Source organism: Catharus ustulatus, chromosome 5 (assembly GCF_009819885.2).
Source record: "Catharus ustulatus isolate bCatUst1 chromosome 5, bCatUst1.pri.v2, whole genome shotgun sequence".
NCBI classification, from domain to species: Eukaryota; Metazoa; Chordata; class Aves; order Passeriformes; family Turdidae; genus Catharus; species Catharus ustulatus.
The window spans coordinates 15393755-15412770 of NC_046225.1; the positions used below are offsets into that span (position 1 = coordinate 15393755).

Consider the following 19016-nt stretch of genomic DNA (forward strand, 5'->3'; position numbering starts at 1 on the left):
TCTTAGTCACTGACCTTACCTATGGGTTTGCACACTGGATATTAGTGCCAGTGCAGACAAACAAACCATGTTGTTACTCATGCCCAGGTTCTCCCTGTGACTCTGACTGTTGCATTTAATTTTCAGATATAGTGGCTGCATCTTTATACCTTTTCATGCAGAAAATAGAAAACAGCTGTTTCAAAAAAACAAGACCTGATAACATTGAAAAATTGCTCCTCCTGAAAGAAGTGGAGAGGACATTCTGACATGGGATGCTGAACTTCTGAATATGCTTTGTTTATCATCATTTTGCATTTACATTAAGGTTTTTTTTTTTTTTGGTGGCTTTTCATGCAGGGGTATATTGGCCATTGCTTGGAGTATGGCAGATCCAGAGCTGCTACTTAGCTGTGGGAAGGATGCTAAAATCCTCTGCTCCAACCCTAACACAGGCGAGGTATTGTATGCATACCACTTGAAAAAACCCAAGAATGTCTGTCCAGAGGTGGCACATGCAAAGCACATGTTCCTGTGCTTGCATTCCTAGGAATGGTGCTTCTGTGGGATGTTGCTCCCTATCCTATTTGTTATATGTCTTCTGAGCTTGTTCTGGTGGTGCAGGATTCCTTCCTGTCAATATTGCACATTTGTCCCTGCATCTTCTCTGTTACTGTGTAGTGATGTCCCTGTTCATCATAAGAGATGAAAGTGAATTCACTTAAACTGATTATATGCTTCCTACTCTTTTGTTGTGGGTCCGGTGTGGCTGGATCGTTGTTGCAATTGCTTTTTTCCTTCTGTAAGAGCTTCATCCAGATAGGAGCGTTTTTGTAGGTTGCCATAGTAGTTAGTGGCAGATCAGTGAGAGTCACTCAGATGTTCCCACCCCACCCTTTTGGGCCTGGGGATACTTTTCAAAGAGAATGCATATCTGTTTTTCTTACAATGTTTGTCCCTAGACTAGGAGAAAGGCTTCAGTTGGCAATAGTTGTGGAGTGGGAAGTGTTTCTGAAATTCAGACATTGGCCCAAAAGTGCAAAAGCTATACAGTGGTAGAGGAGTTATCTGAACTGGATCATGAGCTGTTACCAAGTTTTTACATGTGGTTGAATCATGCTGCACATTTTTATTAAAAATAAAAGACAGTTCCTTGGGAGACAGCATTTGCTGACAGCTAGCATTTTTTTCTTTGAGTTTCTCCTGGCTTATGGTTAAATGTCTGTTGTAAAGGGAGCTTGTCTGTTCCAGGGCACAAGAGGCTCTCTGCCCAGGGTGCAGGTTTTACCCTTTTCAGTTTTCCTGTGAAAACAGACTTCCTCCATGTAGTGTGTGGGGATACCTCAATCAGCTCTGAATAAGCTAGGGTGAATGTCAACAGCTCACACTCTCAGTGGGACAGTACAGACATAGCCCACCTGCGTCATCTGTCCTGTGTGGATTAAACAGAAGATTTAATGGGAGAAGGAGATGAAGCAGTGGTGTGTGATAATTGCTGTTTGGAGATCATCAGGGTTTGCCCACCCTTAGTGTGTAAGGGGATGTGGAGGCTGCTGGGCAGCAGGAAGAGCAGCCCAGTCTCGGGGCACACGGGAAGATTGCTGCTCTCGGGCAGGGTGCTCCATGAAAGCTTTGATTTGTTGCCTTGGTTTTGCTTCCCAGGTGCTGTACGAGCTGCCCACAAACACCCAGTGGTGCTTTGATATCCAGTGGTGCCCGAGGAACCCTGCTGTGCTGTCTGCAGCCTCCTTCGACGGGCGCATCAGTGTCTACTCCATCATGGGCGGCAGCGCTGACGGATTGAGGCAGAAGCAAGTTGACCAGGTGTTGAAAATTGTTCAGCTAAGAATAGGGACAGAAAGGGACGGGGGGAACAAAATATGTAAAGTTTTTCAGTGGCTGTCTGCAGCCCTGCTTGCTGGAGTACCACTTCAGCACAAATAAATGTTTAATTTATTAGAGAAATGTCACTTTTGTTTTTTCCCCCCTTGTGTTATCAAAGCTCTCCTCATCTTTTGGGAACCTCGATCCATTTGGCACGGGCCAGCCCCTGCCTCCCCTGCAGCTCCCCCAGCAGACTGCCCCACAGAGTGTGGTGTTGCCTCTGAAGAAACCACCCAAGTGGATCCGGCGACCCATGGGAGCGTCCTTCTCGGTAAGGAGGAGACAGGATGGGCAGGGTTGGCCAGGCAGGTAGGGAGATAGTGCTGGCACCTGCTAAACTCCATGGGAAGGAGGGAGTTCAGTGTGATGATCCACCTTGGGAGATTTTTCTGTTTGTCATCATAGTGGGAGATGCTTGGAGCAGCTTCCAGACAGGGCACTGGGGACAGCAAAAGCCTGACCAAAATGCTTGGGAAGAACAAGCGTTGCTGAGAGACATTTGTGTTTTGGCATTAGGGCTTTGGTTTTGTTTCTGTGCAGTGCTTGCTTTAGAGGAAATAAATACACATTGGAGAGAATGGGAGGAGGGAATGAGACCAAACTGGGCATGTATCTGAGAGTTAATAGCTTCAAACTGCACTCGTGTGAGTCACTGTGGTGGAGAATACTCAGGTTAGCTTTGATCAAGGTAACAGGAATTGCTGTAGCAGCACAAGGCTGAGTTCCTCCATGCTGGTTGATTTTCAGAGGAGCCAGCTGAGGGGATGACTGCTTTTTGCTGTCATCTGCTCTTTGACTCCACTTTTGACTTATTTTCTAAAACCACAGGCCATATATTTGGGAACTTCTGGAGATTTTAGCCTGTCCATTTGAATTTGATTTCTCTGCTGCAATACTTCTCAATTTTCAGCATCGTATTTCTGCTTATTCGTGACCTGATGCACAAATTAAATGCAATTTTCTCCTGTCAAAAAGTGATGTTGCGTAGCCACTGACTGATGTGTCATTTTATGATGTTGTTTATTCCCTTATTTGTCCTGGTTTCCTAGGAGCCAGGTGTCAGTCTTTTCCCTGGCTTTTTTCTAATACGGGTTTTACTGGACTGGCCCATGCGAATTAACTTTGTGCAATAGAATGAAATAATATTATAAGCCCCTCCTAATTATTTTTTGGTGTTGATGTTACCTCTTCAAATATTTTCACAGCTTACTGCCTGTTCTCTCAGAGTTTCAACTCCTAAGCAACCTGGCAAGAGCAGGGCAGACATCATGCTTGAGCATTTACTTAATGATGTATAGGTTTCTTTGGCAATTGCACTGCAATACCATGAGATACTCCACTGATGCTAGGTACTGCATAGACCCACAGTTCTAGCTCTCAGTTTCTGGTCTGTCTTTTGTCTGAGAAAAAAAACAGGCACAGGAATGGCTGTGCTTATAAATCCTATTAAACGTGAACCTACTTATCCAACAAGTTCCTTGCATGCATAGAAATATGGGGTGTGGGAGAAACAAATAAATGAGCAGATGTCAGGAGTGTTCAGTTACTGGACAATAATCATATATATGTTATAAAAAAAAAATTTTCATACATGTTCCTCTGCTGTATACTTGTGCTTTCACATACTGTATATGTGCTTCGATTCCAGTTTGGAGGCAAGCTGGTGACATTTGAGAATTCCAAGTCTGCACAGCAGCCGGGCATGGAGCAGCAGCAACAGCATCCCCATGTCTATGTGAGCCAGGTTGTCACAGAGAAGGAGTTCCTGGCCCGCTCAAACCAGCTGCAGGAGGCTGTGCAGTCTGAGGGCTTTGTCAGCTACTGCCAGAACAAAATCGACATGGCCCTGGCTGACTTTGAGAGGAACGTGTGGGCCTTCTTAAAGGTAACAGGGGGACAGCCCTTCACGAGTTCCTCACGGACTGGGAAGGACAGGATGTGGTCCCTTCTGCACACTTAGCTGAAGAGGTGCTGGGAACCAAAAGCTGCAGGCTGTGGGAATAGTGCCCATGAGCCATGTCACTGGAGGGAGCTCACCAGAAGAGGGAGGGTCCTCAGGACCAGGGGTGTTCGTGGGGCTTGTGAGGAGTCATGGCAAAGCAAAGGTGTGGGCGAGGGTATCCCATGGTTTTTGATATTCCCTGTCAGCACATGTTTGTACTGGAAGCTGGTGAGAAGGATAGCTTTACATGGGCTTTCCACTGCTCACTCTAAGCATTTAGAGGTTTCCAAGTGAAGCAGGTAAACAGATTGGTCACCTACAATAACCAGATGGAAGCCTTGCCCAGTGCTCAGGTGCCCGAGTCACTGAAGATTTTTGCATTTCTCTTTATTACATTCAGTCTACTTAGTCACTAAATTCACTCATGCCAGTGAGGGAGAAAATGATAAATTGTGAATTGCAATATACTCTTTGACTTTTTAAAGGTGAACTTCGAAGAAGATTCGCGTGTTAAATACCTTGAGCTCTTAGGATACAGGAAGGATGATCTGAGGAAGAAGGTAAATGTGTGATATGTGAGATAAATAACTTTTGAGTAATTTCAGAATTCTTACAGAAAACAGTTTGGGTTTTTTCATTAGTTGTGTCTTCTTGCAATATGGATGTTCAGTGGAAATGTCAGAGCAGCAACAGACTTCAGAGGTGTGTCTGCATCTGACTGTCCATTGCTGATGTGAAATTCTCACTCATCAAGAAGCTTTGATGTTTATTGACTCGGGCTATTCATATAACTTTGCTATTTGACATCCTTCTACTCAAGCATCATAGAATAGGATCTGCTTTTAGGCTTTCTGATTGAAGAACATATAAGCAGTTTTCATTAACTAGGAAAACCTGGGTTAGTCATTGTTTGTGGGAGACATCATTCATTTTTGAAAGAAAAAGACCAAACTCAAAGGTCAAACATGGTTACATTTGGAGAAGCAAAATTTGTATTACCGGGAAGCAATTTGCACATCATTATAGACCTTTCTTCCCAGTTGGAAGATTTTTACTCAATGTTACAGGGAGTTACCTGCTGTGCCTTTTGGCTCTGTTGTTTTCAGTTGTCTACCCAGGAACTATCTAGTATTTCTTCAGTTCTATTTCAGTGGATTTTAACACTTGACTCATTTTCATTGTATCAAACTAATGTTTTATTTTTAAAGATTGGCTCCATTAAAGTGTCATTGTGCTCACATATTAAATGTCCTTCAGGGCAAAATTAATATGATTATGGGAAAAAAAAAATCATGGTTTTGATAACAGTTTGTCCTCAGCTTCTAAATATTTGTACAAAGGCAAGCACAGCAAGGGTAATCCTGTATTTGAAAAGCAGTTCTCAATTAGAAAATAGAAATTGAAATTTAGTAGCGGTTCTGCAGAGTGACCTCATGAGATTAAAGCCCACTCCTTGCTTTTGCCCTGAGTTTGATAACGGTGCATGGGGAGAAGCTGTGAGGGAAAATGGGCATAGCTGAACTGGGTGGCATGGAATGCTGGGCCTATGCCATTATTTCAGTATTTAGGAAATAGATGAGAGGAGCTACAAGGTCCTGTTTTTATGTAGCTGTTTTTGAAAACATTCCATGTAGAAGTTGAGTCCGTTTTTTTCAGTGTCAAGAAGCAGCACAGAACAGTTCATCTGAAAGTTTGTGATACCCAGATGGAAAATTCACTAAATCACAGCTTGGTTTTTCTGTTATTGGTAGCATTAGGAAAGTAAAAACAGGCATCAGAGATTTCAGCTTCTTGTAATAAGCTGCTAAGAATGTGGGAAGGGTGGGTTACAGTCTTAAAACCTGTGATTCTCATGCAAGCCAAGACCTGGATTTCTCCTTGTTATTGTAAACTAGTGATTAAAAAAGAAAGAGAAAACTGTCTCCAGCAATTTGAGCTAAGCTCTTTACACAAACCAGCCTACAAGGGTAAAATAAAGCCTACAATACAAAAAGCAGTAGATAATTTTAGGAGCAATGTGAAACCCAGGCTCCCTGATGCTGAAATAATATAGAAACTCTATATATAAAATTGCTGGTTTTGAGAGCCCCAATTGAAGCTGGAGTCATGACTTGCTTTGCAAAGCAGTAGAAGCTGGGCATTTTAACTCTTTTTTTTTACCCTGGAAAATCCTAGCCCACAACCAAGTACCTGATGTACTTGAGCCCACAGCTTCCTGACAGGCTCTCTGTTCCACAAGGATTGTCACTGCTTTATTTTCCCTGACCAGAGCAGAGGGTTTCGTCCTTCATATTCTGATACTGCTTTTATTCCTGTGGTTTCCAGCAGCTCTAGTGGGGTTTGAGGCCCTTGAGTTAACAATTAAGGGTTTAAAGGCATAAGGCAGCTGTTGTTTCTATCAGAGCTTGAGGTGCAGGGATCTTAGCAGTAAATCCATCATCAGGCTGGAAAAGGAAATGGCTTTAGTTTTATTTTAAAATGTTTAATTGCAAGCTAACTCTTGTGCAAGCAACGTAGTAGCTACATGTACCAGTTTTGCAGTCTGAGAGTTTGGTGCCTCTTTAAAAGGGTACTTACTTAAATCTCCTTTGTTTTCTAGATCACATCTGCTCTGAATAAAGAAGGTCTTGCCGATGGTGTTTTGGGAGAGGTAAGCAAAGACATGTATGTAACTGTGTGGTTAGTTTTATAATGCTATGCTAATTTGTAAAAAATAATTTTTCTTTCCACTTGATAGTTGTCTCAAAGTCACAAATAATCCAGCATGTGGCAAGTTCCTACATTCAGTAGGATGAAGGTATTATTTAAAAAAATACAACCAACGAGGTCTTTTCCACTCAGATGTTCCCCTCCTTTTCCAATGAAGGGCTCTCAGTTGCAGGTTTTAATATGGGGTCTCATTGGTGTCCCCTCCACCTTTCCTTGCTGCTGCCCATCCTTGCCCACTGTGGCACTTTGTGCTGCCTGTGAGGCAGGGCAGAGCCTTGCTGCCTGGCACCTGATTTCAAGAGCAGCACCTTCATCAAGCTTAAAGGAAGCAGGACTGAGAGTGTGGTCCTATTACTTTTCCTGCAAGAGTGGTAACTGCAGTTCAGGCACTACCCACTGTAGTGGCCTAAGTTTACTGCAGGACTGCAGTGCTTTTGTGCCACAGACAGCCCAGAGTCATCTGTAGCTGCCTCATGGGGAAGAAAGCTTTTGTTGCATGTTTTGAGGCAGCTAAGATGAAAACAGCACAAGGTACTGTGTAATGACAGAGAGCAAAGAAATAGGGCCTCTGCCCAGTTTATGATGCTCAAGCATATATTGCCAATGCATTTCTGTGATTTTCAGTCTTGTTCTAACTGTTGGTTGGTGGAAAGGTGACTATACTCTGCAATGCAAAGTATTTCTACCTTTTTGCTGGTGGATTTTTATGACGTCTTCTCTCTGCTGAAGGCTCCTGCAGAATCTGATGGATCTGTGCCAAACAAGGGGGATGAAGGCCAGACTACGGAAGATCAGTTCTTGGGAGAGGTATCTGTTGCCCTCTAGACTGACCCTGCTGACCTCCCCTGTGTTTGCTTTGTTTCTTTCAACAACGTTTCATTTTCTTGGCTTTTCCTGCTGCTGAGGATATACAGAAATGTGCAAAATTATTTATAATAGTAAAACTGGACTCTTGAGATTTTTTTCATCTTCTTCGGGCAGTATATTTGGCCAGGTTTATTACAGGCAGTTTGTGCTCAACCACATCAGCATTTGGGATCCTACACCATTTCAACAGCATTGTTTTCAGCCTTGGGTTTTGCATAGGCAGACAGGTCTCTAATTAGCACTAAGGACTCAGCCTCTGCCTTGTGAGGTGTCACTAGCACTGAAAATAGTGTATTGCTGTGTGAACAGGCCAGCTTCGTTCTTCCCTATTCCTTCAGTCTCCCTTTTGGATTGGCATGTGGTCTGGTAGCTGTGCTTGCTGTGCTTGGTGCCTGTCTGCAGCTGTCTGTGGACATGGGGACAGTGGTTTAAGGCTCATGCATGTTAGGGTGGTGCACTTCACTCTGCTTAACAAACAGCCTGTTGAAGACACTAAAATCAGAATGCTCTCCTTGGGTTAGGTGCTTGATTGCTTGTTAATTCTTTAGACTCTGTAGTGGCAGACGTACGTCTAACCGTGTATGGGTTTTGCTTCATGCGACCATGAAGACACTGGATTCTCTTCTAGGAGAGAATTCACAGCCAGACATGACCTTAGCCTACCCTAAATATTTGTGAGCATCAAGGTGATGCATCAAGGGCATGCTGTCACATACATAAAGTAACTGGATGGGCACATTGTTCCTGTGGTGATCACAACACACTCTCAACCGATACCAAACACACATCCAGTGTTGGCTGACAACAAAATCATTTTCCAGATGCTGTGTCCTCTTCATGAGCCAAACAAAGCTTGTTTCAGGCTTGCTTCCCCATCCAAATGAATGTCTTTGGTCTCCTGTGTCCATCAGTTTAGCTGGACAAGCAGGGTGTTCCCGAACTCCCCTCATGTACTGGAGCAGTGGCTGTGAGGTGGTTTGTGGGTCAGGTTTTGCACTCTGTTTAGCCTGTGCTGTGGAAGTTGATGGTGAAGAGAGACTCCCTTTTGATGCTATTTTTTATTGTTGACATGTTTTGTTTGAAATCTCAGAATCTATGTACTCACACAAAGTAGACTCTGTCTTAATGCCAGGGGAGTCTTACAAAAAAAAGCAGCCTCTGTCTACTGAGCACTCCCATCCTGAGTGCTACATTGGACTTCTGTGTTGAAAATTAAGCTTGTGTTCTTGTGTAATTTGCTTAATTAAACTGAGGTGTATGTCTAGTGCAGAGGGTTTCAAGGATGAGCTGAAATTTGAAGTGTAGCAGGGTGGAACTTAAGTAGCATTAATGGTAGATTATTCTTGGTAAGGGTTGAAGCTGAAAGAGAAGGAAAGAAAAGGATTCTCATTTTCTCATTGTAGCTGTAGCTTTCCTCTGAGGGGATTGTGGGTATATGGGTACAGATGGAAGTTGGTAGCGAGGATCCAGGTGTCTGGCTGCTGCTACTTGTGACAGAAAGGAATTTTAATTGGTAAAGCAAAGAAAAGGAATTAATTCAGTGCTTCCCATGAGCAGGCAGGCTTTCATCCCTAAGAAAGCTAAGCTCCATCACATGTGACAGTGCTTTGGGAAGAGAAATGCTATCACTGCAAACATCCCCCTCTTACTTCTTCCAGCTTTATATTATGCTGAGCGTGATGTTATATGGCCTGGAATATCCCTTGGGTCAGTTTGGGGTCAGCTGTCCTGGTTGTGTCTTCCCAACTTGCCATGCACTCCCCACCTCCTCACTGGAAGTGCAGTAGGAGAAGTAGAAAAGGCTTTGGTGCTGTGCAAGTGCTGCTCAGCAAAAGCAACAACATCTGTGTATTATTGACACTGTTTCCAGGACAAATCACACAAACCCATCCTGACTACTGTGAAGAGGAGTAACTTTACTTCTGCCCAAACTGGCACACAGGGATAACCTTCCCTTCTTAGTTAATGGTCTCTAAGTTGACTGGTAGTATGAAGTTTTAAATTTAACTTGCAGTGCAAGAGCCATGTGGTTTTAAAATGTGTGTGTTTTCAAAGTGTGTACATGATCTCAGAAATTATGTTTTTCCTTTCTTTTAGACACTGAAGGACCATAAAAAAGAAACTGAAGATTTGGGATCTGCAAAGACAACATTTAACATTTCTGTTAGTGGAGGTACAAAAATTCCTTGATATTGATTTCCTTGTATGTGCTGTTATTTATAAGTACTGATGTTGATACTGGTGTTCCAGTGAGAAGTCAAATTCTGCACAGATTGTGAAAGATTGTAATTACTTGCCTCTAACTGCATTCTCACACAATCTCAAGGCACTTGAAAATACAGCTTTTTTAAGGAAGGAAGTTATACAGCACTTGTATACCCCATTGCTGACATACAGCTGCTCTGAGTGATTTCTGAAATAAAAGAAGACATGCTTGGTCAGGCATGAAGTGCTGCTGGTACAGAAACTCCCAGGGGATCTTGAGTAACACAGAAGCCACTGACCCCTGTCGAGGTTTGTCTTTTTATGGCGCTATTCAGGTAGTTGTTTAAGGGGCCATTTAGACCTCTAGGAATTGCTTGTCACAAGGTAAGTGTTGCTTGACAGTACCCCTGTGGCATAGCTGTGCCCATGTGTGTTTGAGGCTGGAGGTGAAGGTGAGCACCCCTGTAGGTACCTGGCCAGGAGCAAGCTGGTTTACAGATGAATGTGCCAGTGTTGTACAGCCAGACAGTGTTACCTGCTGCTGCATCTCAGTGGCTCTTGTGGCAGCGTTTGGAAGTGCACCCCTGTCTCGTTGCAGATGTGGATGGGCTGATCACACAGGCTCTGCTGACTGGGAACTTTGAAAGTGCAGTGGATCTGTGCCTGCACGACAACCGCATGGCCGACGCCATCATCCTGGCCATCGCCGGCGGGCAGGAGCTGCTCTCCCGCACACAGGAGAAGTACTTTGCCAAGATGAGGAGCAAAATCACCAGGGTATGTGTTTTCAGGTCAGGGGTAACATGCTCATATGCCATTGGTAACTCCCTCTTTTACCTTCAAGTTTTCTTGCCATTTTATAGGTTTATTTCTGGCAGATGTTAGTAAGCGTTCAAGTTGGTAAGATTTGGAGCAGAAGGATTTCTGTTCTCTTTTTTTCAATGCCTTGATAAGGGAAGAAGAGGCACACCACCTTAATATCAGTACACAAGAGTGCGCTTTATCCCATCTCCAGTTCCATATATACTTATGAATTCTCAACAGTAAAAACAAATACCTTAAGCAGGGTGCATTTCAGTCTGCTGTTCTGTCACGTTTTTCACACGTGACCCATGCTCAGAGCCAGCAGCATTATGTTGATTTCTGCCCATGATCAGTCTTCACAAATTTTGCTGATGCTTTGTTTTACTGCATGCACAGAAGAGAGAGGAGAGTATACCCAGGGTAGATTAATCACCTTTTGTCTAGGAGACAGCATGTTATGGCCAGCTGGTTATTGTTATTTTCAGCTTTTTGCAGTGCTAGCAGTTACTGATGCTGCTTGTGCAAGTCTTTCTTTTTTACTACCAATATGAGAAAGTAGTGACAAGATATTAAAACAGAAGTAACTTTAAAAGAACAATTGGTTTAGCAAGGGTGGCAGATTTTAGAGGAATTTCTTCACTGTAGTTTATCCTTTGGGAAAAGGTGTTTTTGTGAAGAGCTGACCAGTTATCTGTGCCTATGCTGACAGGCAAACATTGACCTTGTAGTTAGGATATTGCGTTTGTTGTTCAGGTGTGTTTTTTCTTTTCTGGTCCCAAACTGCACACGTACTGCTTGTTCAGCTGTTTCTGAGCTTGTAGTCTTGGCATGAGAAGGGCTTTGTTCACTAAAGAGCAGCACAGCTGCCAAGTCTGTCTTTTATCCAAAGCAAAATAACAGGAGGCAGAGTTTTAGAAGGAAGAAACTGGAATTTCATTCTGAGGCTGTGCAGGGACAGCCTGTGTGGGTGGGTGGAGGGTAGGGTTACTACAGCCAGCTGAGGTTGATATTGCTGCCAACTTGCTGCTTTCTTCATGCAACCTTTTCAACTGCCCCTCAGTGGTTAGCTTGAGACCAGGAGTTAAAGCTGAACGAAACAGTTTAACAAACAGAACTCGTACACCTCCCTGGATATTGTGTACAGGACTCTAGCTAAATACTTGGTAGGTTATCTGTGTCTGCAAAAATAGTGCTGAAAACCATTTGCAACAGCTTGTGGAAATTTGTCTATTCTTTTCTTGTACATTTTGTACAAGAATATTCTTGTATTTTGTAGCAAGAATAATTGACCTCTGTGTGTTCTCTGAGCTTGTTTTGTAATTTTTTCCTTTTTGAGTAAGATGTGCTCTTGTGCAGCTGTTGAACTGCAATGCAGTACCTGTCATGACCATGGATACAGTGGGAATGAGTACCCTGGAACAGATCCAGATTATCCTGTGTATTATACAGAGGAAATCCTAACTGTGGCTCTCTCCCGCTCTAGCTCATCACTGCAGTTGTAACAAAGAACTGGAAAGAGATTGTGGAGTCTTGTGACCTGCAGAATTGGAGAGAGGCTTTGGCTGCTGTGCTCACTTACGCCAGGCCAGACGAGTTTACAGCCCTTTGTGGTAAGGACACTTCACAGACTGGGTAATTCCAGAGCAGTATCATGGCTTTGCTCACAGTTCCTTGGCCAGTTGCTTCCCCAACTTCAGCATTGGTGGGGAGGGATACCCAGAGTGATTTACCAGCTTCTTTGTTCTTATTTTTTCTAGATCTCCTGGGTAGCAGACTGGAGAATGAGGGGGACAGCATTCTGCAGACGCAGGCTTGCCTCTGTTACATTTGTGCTGGCAATGTGGATAAACTTGTTGCCTGTTGGACCAAAGTTCAGGATGGAAACAGCCCCTTGTCCCTTCAGGTTGGTAATTCTTTTAAGAAGATGTTGGAAATAACAGACTGCAGTCATTTAGCTCTTAAATCAAATTATGTGGTATAGAGCTTTGTTGTCTGAAGTACATCAGCGTGCAAAGCCTTTCCTTTCTGGAAAAATAACACATAAATATGATACTGAAAAATGTGTTGGGAAGTACAGTGACCCTTGTGCTTGCCTTATTCTTTGGGTAGTGGTCCTAATACACTTCTAGTGTAAAATAATTCTAGTACTGAGTGTTTTGGTAAAGAAGATCTTTCAGTGCTTGCATCTTTTGTGGTTAGTAAATACTTGGACTTTTCTAGTTTTGGAAGTTCAGGAGAAGAAATCAGTAGAATTGGATTTAAATCTGGAGAGCCAGCTGTAGGAAGGTTCTCATGAGAGTGTTCTGCAGGGGTTTACCCATACAAAACTTGGTTTCCAGCAGTGAAATACATTGCTTCTAGTAGATACCTTGAGGGCATAGGGTTGATGAGTGGAATGAAACAGTAATAGTGTTTTATAATACAATGTTAGTTTCTTCCATCTGTTTAAGGCCTTTGAAGAGCCAGTTTTAGAAAGTATTTACTTGATTTGCTGAGAAACTCTTGTTTAGTTAATTGAAGGACCTGATGTGTATCTGAGTTGTGCTTCATGTCGTTAACACTCTGAATTATGAAAATAATTTGCTTTTGAGGGCTTTATTTGCAGATTTAACTTCAGTTTGAATCTGCATTTTGATTGCATGGTTTTGGTCTCTCAGGCAGTAAAATTGGGAAATATTGTTGAAGTCCTGATTAGGTGGCTTGTTTACTATGACAGTGGGTTTTTCCACTTGCCTTTTTTGAAGTGCTGGTTTGTAGGGAAAAGCAAACAGAAAACAACCTTTATTAGTAATGTATGGTTAAAATATTTTGTGTGATACACTCTCAGTAAATCTCTTGTAAGATTTTAAAAAGGGCTTTAATTTTGGCAAATTAATGTGTAGTATCCTTCAGTATAAATACAGTAAGGAAAACATAAGAATACTGAACAGAAAGTGTTCCTGTAATTTAAGACTAGAAGGAAACCCAGCCAAGACCAGCTCTGGTGTTGGGGAGATGTGCAAGGAAGGCAAGATATAGAATATTTCTGATGAATATCAGGAAAACCATTTTGCTGTAACAACCAGAAAATTATGGACAGATCTTCCAAAATTAGTTTTTAGATCCTTTTAAGATGGATAAGAACTGACTTACTAAAACCCTGTAAAGGAATGTGCAGCAGTGCAGCACTAGTAGTGGTGATAGGTGTGATGTTGTCTGTTTTGCTCTGGGCCTGTCACCAGATAATTTTATGAAAGCATCCACTTGGTGGACATGCTCAGTGCTGATAGGGCCCTGTAATCCTGTTTAGTAAAAGTAGTTTTTTTGAGCTCTGCTGGCTTTGCTGTTAGAAGCTGCTTGGTGGGTGGTTGCTGTTCCATCCTCTGGGAATAGCCATGTCTTTGGTGCAGCTGTGGCTGTTTGGGAGACCTGCACTTGCCTTGGGCTCCCCACTGGGTGAGAGGGGTCCTGCCAGGGACAGTCTTTAGCCAGGGCCCACTTCACTTAGTTGTTCTCACTTGTGGGTGGGTTTTTCCCCTCCTGATCTTCCAGGATTTAATAGAGAAGGTCGTGATCCTGCGCAAAGCCGTGCAGCTCACACAGGCTGTGGACCCGAACGCCATGGGCGCCCTTTTGGCTGAGAAGATGAGCCAGTATGCCAACCTCCTGGCTGCTCAGGGAAGCCTGGCTGCTGCCCTGACCTTCCTCCCTGCCAACACCAACCAGGTATGGGCTTCAGGCTCTTTGTTCCTTCTCTATCTGTGAGCAGGTGTGCTTCAAGTAGAGGTCTCTGCACAGTGCTGTTGGCATCAGGACTGCCACTTGACATGCACCTTGGAATGTGACAGTCAGGCTTTTCCCCTCACCCTGCACTGCCCCTGCTGAGCTGGCAGATGTGCACAGACTTCTGCTCCTTCTTGGTGTCACACCCTTGTGCCTGCAGGCAGTGACTGCCAAAGGGTGTCCCTCCTGCAAGCCAGACCTGGCAAATGAAATGACATTAACATTTGGTTGTTCTCTTCTGACTTCCCCTCTTCCATCAGCTGGTATTTGTAGACAGGCTGGTTTGGGAATGAGGCAGGCTCCAATGGCCTCATGTCTCAAGCAGAAAAGACTTATTCCAGTGCAGTAAAGCAGAGCAGGCTTCTGAGAGAGCTCATGAGTGGCCACTCAGCCTCTTGGTGTGATGCACTGGGTGCCAGGCAGTGCATTTCAGCTCCCTTCACTGTCCTCTTCTGATTGCAGCCAAACATCGTGCAGCTCCGGGACAGGCTTTGCAGAGCCCAAGGGGAGCTCCCAGTGGGACAGGACGGCCTCAAGGGACCAAATGAGAGAGAGTCCATGGCCAAAGGGCGAGCTGGCCCTGGGGCTGGGCGGATGCAGGTGCCCCAGGCACCAGCCCAGCAGTATTACCAGCAGGTAAGTGGGCTTTGGCAATAAGGGAGGGACGTGGTGCTTGAGTTCTGCACAGTGATGGATGTAATAATTTTTTTTCCTTTCTCTTGGTCTGAGGCTGTGTGGCAAACCTCTACTGAGAGCCTTGTGGTGAAGGTCATTGGTGCTTCCTTTCAGTCAGTACAGATGCCTCCTTTACTCCTCATCTGGAAACATCCTCTAAACACCTTGTCAAGCAGCCTGCTTCTGAAGATTAGTTGTTTCCCCCCTTTGTTTGGCAGTGTGCTTCAGTGCCAATGACAGCTGTGTGGGAAAGCACTGCAGGAATTCTCTGTGCTTCCTCTCACAGTCCCTGATGTTGTCCCATCTCTGTAGGCCTTGGGACTTGCTCATGCTGCTCACCAGCCTCCTCTGGGCAGATTATTCCCACCTCTAGCTCTGATTTTGGCTGCAGAAGTTGCTGAGCAGTGGCAATAGCAAACTGGGGGCACTTTTCTGCAGCTGTGGGTACAGCCTGCTATGAAAACACCTTCCCAGCCAGGTGTAAGGGGGCATGGGCTGGTGGGGAGGCTGAGAGTGAACTGTGCTACAACAAAGACCTGGTAAGTATGAGACTTAATAAGGGAGCTGTGCGGGGAGGAAGAGGAGAAGTGGGGGAGGGAAATTCACTGGTTTTACCTCTAAACTGAGGATGACACTATAGCAGACACACTGGCCGTCAGGGCAGTGTGTGTGTTGGGCAGCTCTGGCTGTGTGTATCCTTAGAAAGCACTTCCAGGTCTGTAATCCCCCAGCACAGCGCTGCAGCTCATCTGGCCTCCCTCTAAAGGTGCTCTGGGCTGGGCTGTTCTGAGAGCAGAGCTGTGTTAGGGCTGTGGTTGTTCTCCTTGTGCAGAGATTGGCACAAGCAGAGGTATCTCTTCTCTGTGCTGCCTCCAAGCACTGCCTGCCAGAAAAACCAGGCCAGGTAGATTTCAGAAGGGAGAAAGCCTTCATCCAGGATTTACTTTGCTAACCCCATTGCATATGATTTTAAATGCATCATCATTAATAATCAAGTCTACTCTGCTGTCTGTGTCTTTGGCCTTCTTCCTTGTAACCAATGAGTTGCCTTGAGAAGTGAAGCTGTGTGTTTCCTGTTGGCTCTGGAGAATAGCAGCTCTCTTCTAGATGTTGAGATATGAGCAATGCTTTTTTAAACCAGAGTTCCCTCTTTCTCCTGCTGTTTCCAGAATGCCTCAAGCAATTATTTCAGCAAGCCCTGCTCACTAATTAAAAACTGAGTGTATCACAAGCCCATGAGTTCACCGGGAGTTACAACCCCCTATGTTGCTGGCTTTTCAGGGACCTCATCCTCAGCTGGAAGGCTTCAAGGGGACAGGTGTCAGTCAGAAAGGTTGTCAGCTGATGAGCCAAAATGGAGAGAAATTACATGTTTGAGTCTTGGGATACTTGCTTTGACTTTTCCTTTTAAGAAAGCATGTGTGTAGGATTTGTTCAAGCTTGAGGCAGCCTTTGTTTAACTGCTGTCCCAAATAGGAACACATTCTTAACACTTGGATTCCTTTCAGCATAGTTTTGTTGAGCCCTCTTTTTCATCTGAGTAAACCAGGCGTGAAAAGAGATGAAAAAGTCTTTTAGATACTCTGGTGATGAGTTATGCAGGCATTAGCAGTGGCTGTTGTGCAGCTGACTGTACCATTAGCTTAGGACTGCATGGGTTTAGAGACACATAGACTGAAGCCAGCTGAGCCAGCCAGGGCTCCAGGGTCACAGCTTTCCCTCTGCTTATATCCTTGAACCCCAGCCAATGTCCTGCTGTTGGGCAGCATGCCCACTCCTTGCTCAGGAATGTTACAGGCACAGGAAATACTTCATTCCTGTCCCATCAGAAAAGCAGGAGTGGTTGCATGGAATTGAAGCAGTTTGGAGCAGCAAAGAAGGAAGATGGAGAAAAGGAGCTACGGGAGACTGGCTGGGAAGCAGTTACCATTATGATGTGTATTTGTGCATGTGCAAGAGCCAAATATCAGTATTTAACTTTTTTAAATTATATTTTAACCTTTTAAAATTTGTCTGAAGCTCAGTTTAAGCAGACTCCTTTTCTGTGAGGCATATGTTTCAATTTAACAGGGAACCTGGGGCTTGCAGCTGTGGTTAGTGATGCTTGCTGTCATGGACCAGTGGCGGGGGGGCTTCTGCAGTGGGAAAGTGTGATGAAAGATGGAGACCTGGCTGACTGGCACTCATAACACTGCACTTGCTCCACAGCCTATTGCAGCTACAACTCCAGTGTGCTTCATCCTCACTCTGCAATTCACTTTGGCTCCAGTGCACAGTGATTTTTGTCTGTCTTGAATGCAATTCCCTTCTTCCTCTGAGATTTTATGGCTGCTACAAGTGCCAGCATGCAAACCTTCTTGCGTTCACTTCTTTGCATCTTGTTTTGTGAAACCCTTTAGATTTTTTATTGTTTTCCATGATTGGTATTTCTTTGTTCGATTCAGGTTAGAATTGCCCCTACTGTCACTACCTGGAGTAACAAAACTCCTACTGCCCTTCCCAGCCATCCTTCTGCAGGCTGTCCCTCTGACACACAGGTATAACCTTCATTATTCCTCTCTGAGCCTCTGCTCCACCCCAGTATGTCCCCTGGGTAGTCTCTGTGCTTAGCACACTGATACAGATAGATGGAAGGAGCAGCTCCCATGTATGCTCTGATTTTACTCCTCTGCATCTCCTTATGTTTTTTTTTTCACCAATGCCCAGATGAGTGGCACTGGAAAGTCTTGAGTAGGAACTCAGTGTGACCTGAGTCTCCCCAACCCTTGCCCCACACTGGAATATTTGAAGTATGATTTTTCCTTTCCCCCTTTTCCATGGAGATTAGAAGCTTCAGAGTTTAGATGAAAGATGTTCAGGCTGCCTGAACACCAGGCAGCACTGGCAGGGAGCTCTTTCTTGTGCAGGCAGGTGTGTGCTGCTCTGCTTGCTGCTGAACTCACTGCACATCCAGCTGTGCTTTTGGTGCTGTGCTGGGCACCCTAAGGCACTGGGGTGGTTGGAGGCATTTGCCCCTGTGCTGGTGATTTCCCTTCTTCCAGGGAATGTGGTTTCAGGCCTTGAAATGTGAACTCATCATTTTGCTGCGGTTCTGCTTCAGCACTGCATTACCTCTACTGATTAAATCCTGTCTCTCTCAACCATTTTTCCTGTAATTTTTTTTTTTTTGACAGGGGGACAACCCACCTCCTCCAGGGTTTATCATGCCAGGTGCTGTTGGCCCCAGCATGCCACCACAGCAAGCCACATCTTCCAACTACAGCATGTACTCGCAAGGAGGAGCACGGCCACCATACCCACAGAGTGAGTGACAGCAGCTTCCCCCTCTCCCTCCTGCCCAGGTGGGCCAGATTAACTCAGGGATAGCCAGTCCCCTCCTTGTGGCTGGGAGTGTTCAGACCATACCAGTCCCACAGTTCTTGTGGGGTGGGAGAAAGGTGCGGTGACATCTGAGGGTTGTCATTTCTTGGTGGAGTCCGGGCATCAGACACCCTCTGTCAAACATTCCCCCTCAGCTCTCAGACTCACTCCTCACCTGGCCTTGCCCAAGGTTGTGCTAGGGTCAGACACTCCAAAGTCTGAGTCCTGGGAAAGCAGCACAGGCCTGGCAGAGACACACAGCTCATCTGTGTGCAAGTGGCCATTCATTTCTGATTGGGGCTCCATGAAAATGGGAGAGGGGATGAAGAAATGAGGGCAGTAGTAGAGGTGTGTGAAGAAGGGGGCAGAGCCCTGATTCACTCAAAGCAGAGACTGAAAGTACTGGCATGAGGGAGGAAAAGTGGCCATAGATGGGCAGAGGCAGTGAAATGAGACTGCAGGGCCCACAGTGAGAGAGGCTTACATTCCCTTCCAGAGTCTGTATTCACTTCCTTGGCCTTAGTTTTCCCTTTGTGAAAACCAGGGACAGGGCTTTCCTTTCTCAGAGAGCCCCTGTGAGGATTGCAGTGGTCCAGAAGACAGCAGTGTCCCAGCCCCACCCAAAGCAGCTCTGGGCTGGAGGGTGTGAGTGGGAGAGCAGCAGTCCTTCGAGCCAAGGCCATCCTCTCTGTGCCTCCCTGCTCCCAGGGACAGGCTGGGCATTTGAGCAGTCCTACAAGTGCAGGCAGAGTTGTGGGAGCCAGGATTTGGCTGGACAGGTAAGTGGTTTTGGGGGGTAGGGGCAGGAAGAGAGGAGAGTCAAGTGCAG

General features: G+C 45.0%; 1 protein-coding gene across 5 annotated transcripts in view; it reads left to right on the forward strand.

Moving 5' to 3' along the window:
- Nucleotides 1-19016, forward strand: part of SEC31A (SEC31 homolog A, COPII coat complex component) — a 38407-nt gene that overhangs the window by 8219 nt on the left and 11172 nt on the right. For all 5 annotated transcript variants that reach the window (XM_033059974.1, XM_033059975.1, XM_033059977.1 and 2 more), the window contains exons 8-21: nucleotides 340-439; nucleotides 1642-1803; nucleotides 1982-2134; nucleotides 3512-3748; nucleotides 4291-4365; nucleotides 6405-6455; nucleotides 7244-7321; nucleotides 9479-9554; nucleotides 10185-10363; nucleotides 11874-12000; nucleotides 12148-12293; nucleotides 13922-14095; nucleotides 14615-14788; nucleotides 18001-18130. In XM_033059974.1, coding sequence (XP_032915865.1) covers nucleotides 340-439; nucleotides 1642-1803; nucleotides 1982-2134; nucleotides 3512-3748; nucleotides 4291-4365; nucleotides 6405-6455; nucleotides 7244-7321; nucleotides 9479-9554; nucleotides 10185-10363; nucleotides 11874-12000; nucleotides 12148-12293; nucleotides 13922-14095; nucleotides 14615-14788; nucleotides 18001-18130 — 1862 coding nt within the window. The remainder of the gene's footprint in view (nucleotides 1-339; nucleotides 440-1641; nucleotides 1804-1981; nucleotides 2135-3511; nucleotides 3749-4290; nucleotides 4366-6404; nucleotides 6456-7243; nucleotides 7322-9478; nucleotides 9555-10184; nucleotides 10364-11873; nucleotides 12001-12147; nucleotides 12294-13921; nucleotides 14096-14614; nucleotides 14789-18000; nucleotides 18131-19016) is intronic.